This window comes from Anopheles cruzii, chromosome 3 (genome assembly GCF_943734635.1).
Source record: "Anopheles cruzii chromosome 3, idAnoCruzAS_RS32_06, whole genome shotgun sequence".
Lineage (NCBI taxonomy): Eukaryota > Metazoa > Arthropoda > Insecta > Diptera > Culicidae > Anopheles > Anopheles cruzii.
Window position 1 is genome coordinate 38,139,526 of NC_069145.1, and position 14,628 is coordinate 38,154,153.

The following is a 14,628-nucleotide window of genomic DNA, read 5'->3' on the forward strand; positions in this document are numbered from 1 at the left end:
CTAGGGCCGCACCGACCTACCACTAGGAACTCGATCGCATCGAAACATCGCGTCCCACGGGGAGAAAACATTCCGCCGCCGCCATCAGGAGTACCACCAGTGCCGGCCGTGTTCGTGCAGATCGTTCGCGTCGACGGTCCAGAGAGACCGCGCACCCAGGCGCGTGCGTGCCCCGCGTGTGTTGTGCGTCTCTAAGTGGCACCATTGGTTGAGCGATTTCCACCATCGGCCGCCATCGCGCTGTGTAACCCGGTTCGCGTAGCTCACGGTTTGTGAACAACAAAAGCGCAACGCGGCTCGCGGAAAGAGTGAAAGTGTTGCCAAAGTAAAAATACCGCTCACGAACCACGCAGCTCGGCGGAACGTGGCGCCACCTTCCAAACATTCGGCTCGGCGCGGGCGTAAAGAATTTCGGTAAATCTATCGCCCGTCTGGACACTTTCGTCGCTGCTCGTTCCCGGTCGTGCCGCAACCCGACGCGACTGAGATTTGCCCGCCGGCCTCTGGGGCAGGTAGAGGAGGTAGCGGCGGCACTCACCAACCACGGAACCCGGCCCTCCGATCGCCCGCCACATCCCGTATTCCGTGAGCAACAACCTGTGCGCGGAGCTTCTATTTCGGGTCGCCATTCTGACAACAAAAAGCCGCCAACCTGGAACTAATGGAATTAGAGAACATTGTGGCCAATACGGTCTACCTGAAGGCGCGAGAAGGTAAGACTTACGAGACCGTCCCGTCGGGGGTGTCGTAGACCGAGAGCGGGCGAGAGAGCATATCTTATTTTTAGCGATTCACGCGGATAAGCAGCACGCGAATGCGGGAAGAGCACCCAAAAAAAAAAAAAACCAACGAAGACTGAACACCAAATTACCGGCCTGTCCATTACCTCGTTGACTTCGTTTCGTTTGTTGTTGCGGTCGCGGTTTGTTTGTTTGGTTGGGCCAGTTTGTTTGTTTATAGCCGCCGGCTCGGTTATGAGAGGTTTCGGGTTGTATCTCTTTTTTTATCTCCTCCGATGGGTTCTCCGCTTTGCTGGAACATCATTTACGGTAGCGCACGCCCCCCACCGGAGGTCCGGACGGTGGGGTGCATTCCGTGCGCGCGGCCGCTGGCCGTTTGGTGTTGCGCTTGCAAAAGGGGAAAATATGTTCTGCCAATTGATTTGGAATTCGGAACGGGTAAAGGATCATCAATATCGGCCCCCGAAACGAAAGGCGGTTGCTTTGCTCAGCATGTTGCCCGCTGGGGTAGGATTCTATTAGTTCCACGTGCGGTTAAGAAAATGGCGAGCCATTTAAATTGATTACCGGCACCGGCATATTTCCATGGAATCGCGCTTCATGTCCTGCGGTACGGGCAGAGGAATGATTGCAGTAAGGATGGCGTCATTGGCACAGTGTGATGATGGTTATCGTTCAGGCAGCTATCATTAGAATTTGGAAACGGAAGCGGCACACGCGTTTTCTTTACGCGTTATCCCATGACAATCCCAGGCACTGGCATGTAATCTGGCCATTAACATTACCGTGATGATGGTTCATTAAATCGTACCAACTGTACAAACTCCACTGTAACTTTGGAAATTTATGGCGCGTTGTTACCGAAATTAGTTGATTCGGGGTTCCCAAAGCAAATCACTACGATTAGCATGTCATCTTCTATTAAATCATTTTTGTTTGCCGTTCGTTTCTTAGTTACTGCCCTTTAATTTATTAGTGTTTTAGTCCGCTAGTCGTATTGACACTTGCGCCGGTGCTTGCGGTCTCGGTTTCGGTTGTAACAATAAAGATAAACATAACCTTCCCAGCAAACGTTTATGCTGTGGAAGCTACATCTCGAGTGCCTCTCGAGTGTGGGAAGTTTAGTTGACAATGTTTGTCTCCCGGCCGCTCGTTATCGTAATCGTTATGTAGAAAATTTACATAAATCGCTTCACATTTGCGGATCGAAGTGCCGTCCGGGGAATATCTGGTGGATGCCCTGCTAGGCGATGAAAACTATTATAAAGCCCGATGATGCGTTTAGGGCGACAGAATGTTTGTTCCAACGATGCGTAGAGGGCCGAGCGGCACAATGATAATTGTGGGCCCGGTGACGGTGGTGGTTGCCCCATAATGTTGTGCAGATGGGGCATGTGGGTAGCGAATTTATTACGATCATCGTCGGCCGTACGACGACGACGATGTGAGAAATGGTTGTTGGCTAATGTGCGGTAGAAGCTGGCACTAAATCTAACGCAATCCATTACCATCAATTAAAATTTAATCAACCTTTGGCCCTTCCCCGAAGGGTAGCACCAAAACACCCTCTAAAATTACCCGTGTCTTCCGATTGATTGGTTCGCTCGTAATCGCCCTACAAACTAGTTCCGCTCGCTGCACCCGTTCGCGGGCAGTTTTCATGATGATTCCATACTTGCGCCGTCGTATGCCGTTAAAGTGAGCAAATAAATAAAAATTGGAAACGCACCCCTTCGTATACCGTTACCGGAAGTTTCGGGCATCCGCAAACAGCGCCACCCCGTCACTTGCCAGTCGTCGTCGTGGAGGTCGCCGCCTCACTTAAAGCTATCGATTGTGGGGCGCGCCTGAGCTGCGATCGGCAAATCCGCGAAACGGCGCGTGTCTTTCGACAAAGGTGTTCGTTATCTTGGCCTTGCCCTACAACTCCGGGAAAGCCGACATCCGGGACAGTGGACGTAGCGTGGGGACCGGCGGAGAAAAGCCAGAACGGGGGATGGTGATGACGGAAGCGCGCACGGCGCACTTCACCCCCAAGTGTGTGTGCGACGTAATTATTCGATGTGTGCACAGAACTCTCTCTCTCGCTCCCCGTCGTCGGTCAGTTGTTCAAACAGATCGTCCTCCGGGTAGTGGCCCTCGATACCCGGTCCTGCGGGTGACGTCACGCTAGTGTTACGTCTGGCGTTCCGACGCACCTCTCTCTCTTCTGTCAACAGCGCTGCGTAGCGCTGTTTCGTTCTCTTTGACACTCAAACACTCTGTGGGCATGGGCATCCCCTATTGGTCCAGACACAACTAGCTGCAAAGAACTAGCTGGGCCAATGGGTAAGAGAAAAAAAGGATTCACAAACCAATCTTGAGGCGCGATCGTTGCTTTGTTTGTTGGATGATTAAAGGTCGAAAGTTCCATCAGATTTTTGAGGTTGGCCGGCGAGGTGTCAATGAAATCACACTTCTGGACTTTTTTTCTGGAGGAATCGTTTCAAAAGATGCTTCAGTTCTTCGTGCTCTGCACTTCTTTCTTTGTCACCCTTTGATCTTTGTTACTTTGAAGATCTGGAGGAGTAGCTCCAAAGATCGACAAATCTTGACTCAGCTAGAGGAGTCGCAGAACGTGGTGGCCTCATCTGGGTTATCAGCTCCAAAAAAATGGAACGTTCCATCGAAGGACTAAGATTGCTGCGCACTGGCTCTTGTAGTGACGTGGACTGAATTCGATGCGTAGAAATCAGGGATTCCGGGTGGCGTGGATCATCCGCAATGGGAGAGAGAGGCAGCTCCCGCGGAAGGCCACTCGCCACACTCCAAAGGAGACGGGACCGACTGACGGATGGGATGAAGTTGTCTGTTGCGCGTGAAGCGTGTCGTGTTTATGCGCTGCGCCCTGCGCACACCACCTCCAAGACGATCCCGAAGACGGCCCGGAGCGAAACTCGCGCGTGACGGACAGCCGGACGAACTGTGGTGGTAACCTTTGCGTGGGTCATTCGCCAGCCGCCCCGGTGTCAAGATGAAGTTGGGTAGTCTGGTTGTCAGCAACAGGGGCAGCAGCAGCAGCAGCTTGTAGTAGTACCGTGCTCGTGGTGGACGACCCTTTACGGGCCAAAGTCAAGTGGGGCGGGTCGGTTTGTTGGTTTTTTTTTCGAATACATTTCCATTCGCCCGGGAGTTGTCAACCGGGCGGGGGGCAGGCAGGAAGCTGTTTACGTTGTGCGGTTATGCTGTTTTGACAGATTGACGGAGGGATTCGTTGGTCGCCGTTTTTTCGCTTCCCTTCGGATTGACACTGGCCTGGGGATCGCGGGCGTTGGCGCTGGACTACGAACACACACACCGAACCGACCTTCGTCCCGCCGTTCTCTGGATCACCGCCGCGGGGCGGGTGTCGGGCAATTTATCAGCCACCCCGGGTGCCGGAAGCTCAACGCGGGGTTCGGCGGAAGTTCGCGCGTAGGTGGCGCGTTCTTGGGTGAGGTTAATGAAATGCTCGTGTGAAGTCGATGAGCCGAAGGGGAGCGGTCAGTCGGCTCCGCCGGTGCGTAAACAAATTCTGCTGCACCGAGCAATCTAACGCGCGGTCGCTCTGCGTGCATTTGCAAGGCGAATGTGGACTGGAGGAATAATGCATACGCGCCAAGTACATTACCGGAGCAAGCAAAGTTTCGCTGCCTACGAACTGGGCCGACATCGCAAAGAACCAAACACGACTGGGGTGCGAGTATTGGCATTTTAAATCCCGATCCCTTTTCCCTGAGTCGCGACCGCAAGATATCCCGGAGGATGTGGTTCCCGATCCCGCTTCATGTGTGAGAGAAGTGGCTCCAGAAAAAAAACAAGGTATTCCACTAAATTCATCACCATCATCTACCGCGCACTCGGGCCTACTTTTATAGAAGGCCGGCCACGCCGTGTACGCGCGCAGTTTATTTATAATTTCATTTTAGACCAAGCTCGCCTTGCTTTGTTGCGCGCCCTGCTGCTCCCCTTGTTGTTTTTGTCGCTGGTTCGTCAACCACCACCGGGTCGGTCCGCGGGAAGACCTTCTGACAGCATAAGCCCGCGCGCGTCAGATAAGCGCGCAACCCGCCCAACGCCCAACGCCACCGCCGGCAATTCCATGTTTGCGCTTATCTTGCGAGAGGAGAGCCCAAACAACCACGCCGCGCTCCGAATGTCGCGCCCTGCTATTTATTTCTGCGCCACATGCTGTCCCACCGCGAGATTGGAATTTGATTTTGTTTGTGATACGCGCTCGCCAGATTTACGGAGGGCAGATTGAAGCAGCAGGAGTGCGCGTATTGGTTGTGGAATTAGCAAGTGGCGCAAACAACGGGACGAAGGTTCGTTCCTTTTCCCAATGCTGAGTTTTCCATTCAATTTTGGTGACATTAGTCAGATGATTCGATTTTTTCTCCCCCAATCATTGATTTGGGGCCATTGAGTGTGAGAATATATTATTTTTGGGATGGTCGAAGACTGCATGAAACCCGTTGAAACCATTATCACTGTTCAGTACAATAGGTTTACACTTAAGTCCTAAGATTCCATAATCAACTAAGGTAAATTTGTTTTGATTCATTTATCGCTATTAAAACAAATGCCATTATGTAGGGTCATTGGTTTATATTGCAAAGTCAAACAGTACAGATCACATCCCCCCCATTTTACTGTGCAAGGTTTAATTCACATAAAGCCGATTCTGCCGCAAATTGTTTTGCTCTGTTTTGGCATAGGGATCTGTAAGGTATGGGTGGGACTAGCTGAGTGTTATCCATTAAAAAGTATTAGAGAAGCACCGAGACGGTCGATGCACACCGATATGAACAACAAAGGATTCGTTTAAACTCTGAATAAATCTGTCCTTTTAACATTAAATCATAAGATAAGTCCTACCAGTCCTACCTTTTGACCAAACCGCTCAAGAAAGGCCCCAAAACCGGTGAGAAACAAACCTAATCACAAGATCGTATCGTATTGGATGTTACTTTTATAGCTTATAATTTTGTTTTTTATTGTCGTCAGACTGAATTACAATGATCATTACTATCGCTTTGCAAATTTCCGACTCTTGGTGGTCTCTTTCCCCGCGTGATGATGTGCTCTCAATAGAGTACAATCTTTGTACCGTGAACCTTGAACCCGGTTGGGCTGTTCTCCGGCCACCGACTACGCCGACGGCCGACGGCCGACAACGGTTCACGGTTGAAACTGGCCTGGACCAGTTCGAGCTGAACCGCGAATTCAGCACATCGCGGCGATAATCGCGATGGTCCCTGGCTCATTATCAGCAATGTGTGTAGAGACCCCGTGGCCTTCGTTGTAGCGTCTCTCGTGAACAAGATGAAGTGACGTTAGACGTTTGGTTGTGTTGTCTCTTGTACGCCGCCGTACACCATCTTCCACCTCTGATTTCGAAAGCAGAAGTAGTAAGAACTGCGTCGGCTCGGTCGGTCAAGTGAACGAAATTAACTTCCAGCACACAGGCCATCGCCCGGAAAGCACCCGCCCGTGAACATTACTGACTCTTTTCACAGCGGACATCAGTGTCTTCGATTTTTCCCGCTCCACCATGTTGCAGGATGTGCGCCACGGTTGGTGCACCGGGCGACGGCTTCCGCCTGACCAGAGACCGACCATCACACGGTCCGTCGGTGTGATAATTTGATTCTCACATTCACAAATTCGATTATCCCGTTCCGTAATTGGACGTGTTCCCGTTCGCCGAGTGAACAAGGCGCAGCCTCGAAGGCGCTTGTTTCAGTGATGGATGATGCACCGCTCGGAACGGATGCTGCCGCAGTGACCGCGTTCAGCACGCGCGCGCAGACACGTAACGAGATGCTGCTTATAATTAGTGAATTATAACACCTTCTCGACACCGGGGCGGCCGACCCGCGGGTGAGATATGCTGGTTGGCGCGGCTACTACTTTGCGCCATTCACCTGCCCGATCCGACGTCCGGTGCTGGCGATGCAAATAAACGTAAATAGGTGCCCGTCGTGCCCGTCGGTCGATCACATGCCGTTCACAACGGGGCTGGCTGAGCTTTGGGCGCACGATCGAGAGGCGCACGATGATCACCATTGACGTAGCAGCGAGGCTTACTTGACGTCGTCGTCGTGGTGCTCGTTATACTCGTTTGTAGGCCGCGGCCGGCCGGATGAGTTTTTAGCTCTCCACGCCGTTTGATTGGCTCAAGATTTGAGTGTTGACTTTCAACGCCCCGGTGTGAAGCGTTCCGACGAGGTTTGGTGGGGGGCGGCCTGGTGATAATTTTTACAACCATCCGACGCACGCAGGCCTCTGAATGATGGAATTACGCCACCCCTGTCGAAACCGTTTCTAACGCTCTCGTTGTTCAGGGGGGAAAATAAAAATTGAGTGCCGTCACTTTTCGGGCGACGGATAACAGGAACTGCATGATTCGACGACGATTGAGGCCCCTAAACATAGGGGGAGTAGTTAACGGGGGATTTAGGGGATTTTTTTTCGGGGTCGGACCGGATTGTCGGACCGGACGTCTCCGGCGTTGGCGGCAGGCTTCAAAGAAAGATGTGTGCCAATTTGTTGCGGAATGACAACTCCATCTTGGTGGTCGGTCCACCTACGGACAGTCCAGACGTTAGACTAGAGGGCGCCAGAGTGGGACCAAACAGTTTGCCTAACGTTGCTACATGCCTTGATGCGGTTTTGAGTGCTGGTTGAATGTTGAAGTATTATTCTCTACCTTGTTCAAAGGACTAACATAAGAAATTCAATGTTTTTGGGCATCGATAATTGTGTTCAATCTGATTTCTCTGTTAACTACGAGATGTGTTCAAAAAGTTCTGATACTTTTGTATTTACGCGGTCTTCGTAAACTGCTGGCCAATAAAATAGGTAGCAGTATTTAATCTACATTGTGTGATCATTTTGCAAAACCTATTGCATTCACATATATTACAATATTAGCACAAGATACTACTACTAGAAATAAGATAAAGATAATCTAAAAGAGGTGAAAAATTCTACTAACTCGCTTATTACAATAGAAAGCAGTTAAAAGGACCTGGCCAATAAAATAGGTAAATCTGTGAATAAGGCAAATTTTAATGAATCTACACGGTTTACACTTTTGCGAATAGGTCAATATTTTATTTCAAAATTAGCCCGTGTATCCGCCGTTGTTTAGGAGCACTCTTCTTGGCAGCGAATCGACCAAATCCTGACAAGTTTTTACTGAAATGGAATACCACTTCTGCTGCACTTTTTGCCACAATTCATCTTTGTTTGAAAAATATTGTCTAGCTAACTTTTGCTTCAAGGTATTTCACAAGTTTTGAAGAGGGTTTAAGTCAGGAGACTGACTTGGCCAAGGCAAAACTGACACATTATTTCCTTCAAACCACGATTTGATAAGCTTCGACGTATGCTTGGGATCGGTTTCTTGTTGAAATATCCATCTCAATGGCATGTTTTCTTCTGCATAAGGCAGTATGACGTCTTCCATGATTGATTTATACTCGAGAGCATTCAAGGTCCTTTTTTTCTGAAATGGGATCCTACACCAGACCATTAAAAATATCCACAAATCATGATACTTCCACCTCTGATTTACAGTATTTTTGGTAAACCTGGGATGCAATTATTTGCCAGCAGGTCGTCGAACATTCCACTGAGAGTCCGAACGAAACAAATATTTTTTGGTTTTGTCGCTCTATAAAATATTATGCCAATTTTTCGTAACCTTCAGTACCTTCCCAAGATTCATCTGCAATTTTTTTTATCAATAGTGGCACTTTTCGAGCAATTCGCCCGAAAATGAGCCAAAACACGTGTAAGCAAAAAGGGCTGTCAAAAATTGACTGATCACTCGAAATGTCCGAACTTTTCAACATAAGTGATTGACATGAGTAGCAACCTAACGCCACAAAAAATCGAAAATCGAACATACGTAGCCCGAGTAAAAAAAATTCTCAGAACTTTTTGAACACACCTATGTATTCGCGCGGGTACATTTGCAATGTAAACATAGCATTAATTATGGACAACCACCTTCCTTACATTGTGTTCGTGAAGGTAAAGGTGATTGCAGTGCAACAAGAGAAAAACATCCGAAGAAGCCACTCGGCTGTACATCACTGCATCGTCCACTCCGTGTAACCATTGCCTCGGTTACTACGGCTGGAGTAGATAAAGTGCTAGTAACTTCTGCTCAATCATCGTGTTCTGCTCGAGTCATTCGGTGCGACTGCAAAGTACCCAACAACAGCAGACCTTTCTACCGATCGCACCGAAGTCCAGGAGTGTGTTCTCCTTTGTGAGAAGGCTCACCGAGGATGACTCTACTTTCTTTTCCCGGGCTCTATTCCAGCGCTTCCGCCATCCAGCATTCAACCGTTCCAAAATGGGTGCAGAAACTTGTCGACTGAATCGAAAGAAATTTCGATTAACTTTGTCGCGATTGCGCAACGGGCGCTGAACTAGAGAGGAGCTGGAGTTGGAGAATTGGTAGCAGTAGCTGCGAACTGCAGACGGAAAACTATTCACTTCGAACGGACGAGGAATGCGCCAGCGCCATTCTGCGAACTTGTCGAATGACGAAGAACACGCCACTTTCCACGATTCAAGGAATCGCGCCGTTGACATTGAACTCCCCAGGAACTCGATTGGTATTTGTTGATGATAGGATTCGGACAGCAAAATAGACCCACCAGCACGACAAGGACAGGACGTGCTGCTGGTGGCTTCCTCTATAGCGATAACGAATGCTTTTTATCGGTCAGCACACCCAATCGGCGTATGTGTGTCTGTTTTGGTGACTGAACTTTGATCAGTTAACCGATGATGATGTCATATTACGCCTTAGAGTTGGTGGCACTGCTGGTCTCCCTGTTCCGGGGTGCGAATGAAACGGGCAAACTTCAACTCCAACAGTTATTGCGTTCCACGCGTTCCGTGCTCTGCGGATCTCCTCGCGAGATGTGGGTCAAGAACCGACACATATTTTACCTTCGCACAAGAGGCATCGGCCGACCGGAATGGCGTCAGAGATTGAAGAGTGACGCTGATAACCGTCGAGATGTGTACGCGTCGTCGTCGTCGATCCACATAACCATAAAAGTACATCGGCCGCCTAGCGGACCGACAAGAGGGCTCATGGTGGGCCTCTCAGGCACACATACGGTGGCGCGCGCGTGCGCGAGGACGATCGTCCATACTCTGGTTATTATTTCGATCCGCTTCCGCGAGTCCGACAACTTTGTATGGTCCGCGATGTCCGTCCGGTCCGGCTGATTGCTCTGGGTGCGTTTTGCGTGTCAACAGAAGGTTACCAATGCCTGTTGGAGAACTGGTACACCCCGTGTAAAACCTGTCCCTGGGGTCCGCCCCGGTCGCCCCCCCCCTCTCCGATATGGTTCAGGAAGAAAAGAGAGTTCGAAGGACACGCGGCGTGCAGTTGCTGCGCCCGCCTGTAGATGGGATGCTGGGATACTGGGGTGTGTAATCAGTCGGCCTGAGCCGAGTAGCTTCCCTTGTCCGCGAAGGTCTTGAACTGGGATTCAAGACTTTTCACAATCGGTGTGTCGTGAATGGGGGGCCCCTTTGGGTCGGAATGGCAGTGAATGGCTACGGATTGCTCGCTTGCTACGCCATTGACGTGAGCTGGCCCCGGCACGGGCCCATCACGGTCGCGCACCGTGAGAACACTCCTTGCGGTGTGGCTGGATATGGTGAGGCTCGCTGGAATTCCGTCATCCGTAGAATCGCACCAGTAATTAAACATATCGGGTCCAATCGAGCATAGCATAGCCGCCGTCGTTCCTTAATTGTACTGCTGGCCATGCAACAAAGTGGATGGCGATGGCGACGCGCATCGAGAGCTATCGGTTACGATCGTGGCGTCTCAGATGTCCATCAATCACCCAGAAGATCAATCGCTGGCGAAGGTATTGCAGCGCAGAACCAGATACGCCGGCGGGCTCCGATTTCATGCGACGTTTCATAATGTCCTGGAGCGCTCCGACTCCGATTCAATCAAAGTCTTGTCTCGCCGTCTCTTCGCTGCTAAATTGCCGTTAAAAGATGGTTTATGCATCGTTATTTCACCGAACAGCGAGTAATCTGACAAGCTTAGCCATTGTCACACGGCCGGGCTCGGGCTGGCCGTCTCCCAAGAACGAAGAACGGGGCCGGCCCATACGACGACGGCTATCGCTCAGCCGCAGCAGCCCGTTTTAGGGGGTAGCCCGTAGTCGCCGATCGGCTGAGAAGCGGATAATTAAGTGTGGTTTCATGAATTAAAGATTTTTCGTCCACCACCACCAGACGGGCCGCCGCGCGCGCTCACAGCTGATGGCACTTCTAACGGTCGGTCGGAACCATCGTGTACTCGCTCGGTTCCGGCCAGTTCTCAGGTGCAGTTGACGTCGAACGTGAACTTGATTTGGAGGTTGACTGGCGGCAGCGGCGGCACACCTTTTGGCGCTGTCGCGCTCCGTTTCGTGTAACAAATATCGTTAAGGCAGTTTTTCCTAACGAAGCACTAGAACGGATCGTTAACGCGCGCGTTTGGACTATGGTTCGCATAATTAAAACAGCTCTGTCCGAAACGGTTCCTAAAGGGAGGAGTCGTGTGACGTCGTGGCTCGCGCTGGTGTCTCACGGGGAGGTTGTTGTAATTTGCGGAAAAGTTTCAAGCTGTTTGGGCACTTCTTCATGTTGCTTGTACAAATTCAGAATTCAGTTGTATTTGTCATATCGGTTAATGGATAGTTCAATGCTCTAACATGTACAAATCATCACTTCATGTCGATGGTTCATGTTCATCTCTTCTCTGAACGTTTTTCGCAATATAATCTCTAATTGGTTTTATAATATTATACCAATCATTAACCAATATGATTTTTTTTGTGTTTTTTTCCATTGTGATAAGGCACAGTTTATATAAATCAAATAGAGCATTACGCTTGCCGTATGGCAGGAACAACAGAAAAGTATTTTTCCCATGTTTTGTGACCATGAAAAATTAGATTATCGCAAGAGCATCCAAAATAGTTTGTAGATAGAATAGAGTCGAAGTTGACGAACAAACGATCAATTTAACGTTCCTTTTGACATATCGGTTTAATATTATTTGCCTTTTTAAAATTATGTTCAAAGGATCTTAATCTTAATTTACCTTAGAAGTAGACGCAAAAACTGTCCAAAATTGGTTTGAGTATGGCTTGGTAGCAGACAATAATTGCCAGGACCCAAAACGGGTGCATATTTACCAAAATTTCTTAAAGTTATTGGCTCAACCCTAGAGAAGTTGAAATAGAAAAGTTACAAACACAAGACCCAGGAAGAACGTCTATTTTGAGAAAAAAGCATATCAAAGCATTAATAATTTGCACTCATGCACGCCAAGCATTCGGGTGCCGCATAAATAACGTTGGAGTGGCGCTGAATCAAACACCCAAGCGGGTGGTCTGGCGATTCATATTCTCAGCTTTTCGCGTGTCCAGGACTTGTCCAGACGCGGATTTTAATAACTCGTGTTCTTACGGTACCAGAAGACGTACGGTTTTGTGCAAGCAAAGCACCCGTACGTCGCACGCAACCTTCGCCGAGGGAGGTTCGTACCTTCGTGCGACGAACCCCTTCGGAGTGGTTCCTTGTCGGACCGGAGGAAGGTATCATCATCATCATCAGCGTGGGGTTATAGGTGTTTTGAATAACGGTCACGAAATGCGATGCACATGACGATGACGTACGGGGCCACGTTCTGGTGCGCCGGACCTGCACCGAAGACCACTTTCGCACTTGCGAAGGGAGCTCCAAATGGGGAGGCATAATAACGGGCACACCCGACATATTTGCGTTTGCTGCCTTTACGGATTTGCATGGCAATCGGCATGGTGTGTGTGGGACGGATTGCCGGCCATGTTACGCCTGGCCGAGAAACGAATAGCTCACACGTCGCACATTTCATATTTCGTCAAGAAAGCAGTGTTTCGTTGTATGATGTTTTTATGAAGCACTTTTGCCTATTTATGGTCTCGTGATTGGCTCCGACGCGAGGTTCTTTTTTCTGCCAAGCAAACCACGATGAAAAGTGTCCACAAATCAAAAACATCACAACTTTGCTTAACGCGTACTCGCGCGAATCCGTTGGTGCCATCGGGGAGTGAAAAGTGGCCGGAACATGGCCACGGAGCTGGAAAATAAGCCAACAAAACCGTCTAGAGATGATTGGCAAACGTCGCCCGGAAATACATTGGGGTTCTCAGACCACCGGAATGTGCCTGTCCGTCGGTCGGTTGGTCGATCCTTCCGATCATGTAACGCGCGCATCGTACCGAAATTCGATCAACCACCGCGCCTCGCACCGCGGCTAAACTGGCGTCCGAATCGATCGGATTGACGTAGGATATTATGTGTGTTACCGCCGACCTATTGTCGATGTCGCCCGGATGCATGTCGCGCGTCATTCCGTGCAATGCAGTTTTGTAATGGAAATGCATCCGTTCCTCTACGGCTCCTCCTGCTCCTCCGCTGGGTGACCGCAATTCGATTCCCACGAGCCCGAAACGCGGTCGATTGGTTACCGAAAGCAATGGTGGTTTAAAAAACATAAAAAACGAGCCAACCACTCTACGAACAGGGGGGAACCGTTGACGATAACCGGAAAAAGGTTGTTTAGAATAACGTCACTTACCACCGCGAACGGTGACGGAGAACCGCAGCGATTTGTGGTGCGTATGTGCCCATGGGCAACAGGCGATGCGGATAAGTGCAGCAGAATGTTATGCATTCTGCTCAGCGAGCCCTTTTTGGAAGCGCCTTTCGAGCTCGCTTCCTTTTTTTTTTTGTTACGTGGCGAAAACGGTACGACACCGGGCCTACGAACCTCTATCAGTGCGCCAAACGGTATCTAGGCATCAGAAAAGCAATTCCTATGCACAGTGCGGGGAGAAAGTTTCGAGACCGGAGCTATCTGTTTGTCGGAGGTCTCGAAGTTTGGTGAGCGTAACGCAGGGCTTTGAGGAGAATCGTTTGACGGTTTCGTTTAGACGTTCTGCAGTGTCCTTTTGGTTTTATTTTTAACCTGACCAAAAAAGCAAACCTCCTCTAGAATCACCATGTTTTATGTGCGATGAACATGAAATAAATGTAGGAACATCGTGGTGCATTTTAAGGCAACGAAACAAAAATGGCAAAACATTTGTTGGAAGGCGGTTTTTAGGTATTTTTGATTCTGGAAATCGAAGACATTTAGTAAAAACATTGACATTCACGAAATGGGACGCTATACGCTTGCAAAAAGGCTGGAAACAATGAAAACTTATTTCCAAAGTAGTGAGCCTTTAACTCAAATTGTACGGAATTTGAAAAGCTCATTTCTTTTAGGCTCATTTCCTCCTCGGTGGTTATGTCAATAAGCAGAATTGTCGTATTTGGGGATGGCGGAAAACCCACTAATATCCACTGACTTTATGTATTATTTTGAACATTTTCGTGGCTGTTGTGTCAAGCTTTGTATGGGATTTAGTAACAGTTTGACCGCTGGTAGTAGCAGTGCGATGTGCGTTACGAATGCAAAGTATAGGACAAAAATCAACCGCTATTTTTAAAACCCCTATGTGAGGTTTCCAAGAAATCCCAATTATCGGATCTGTAGAATAATAATATTGATATAAATTATTGCTTCGAGCCCGGAACTTTCTTGCCGCACTGTGTACTGGTGCTCCAAGAAAAAATGGCCAATTACAATAACTTCATGGTCGGTTGAAATTTTTACCAAAAAAAGAACAGTGTGCAAACCTATACGCAATATGGCGTCGAGCTGACTCCGATCAGCGACAAAATGCGTGTTGTTAACCGCCGCATCGTATGGTTAAAATTCATTGTTTTATCGATC

General features: G+C 49.2%; 1 protein-coding gene across 1 annotated transcript in view; it reads left to right on the forward strand.

Moving 5' to 3' along the window:
- The first annotated feature begins 661 nt into the window (after nucleotides 1-661).
- The window catches only part of LOC128274357 (G protein-coupled receptor kinase 2), a 48,822-nt gene continuing 34,855 nt past the window's right edge, over nucleotides 662-14,628 (forward strand). Inside the window, exon 1 of the mRNA XM_053012524.1 lies at nucleotides 662-713. Coding sequence (XP_052868484.1) covers nucleotides 662-713 — 52 coding nt within the window. The remainder of the gene's footprint in view (nucleotides 714-14,628) is intronic.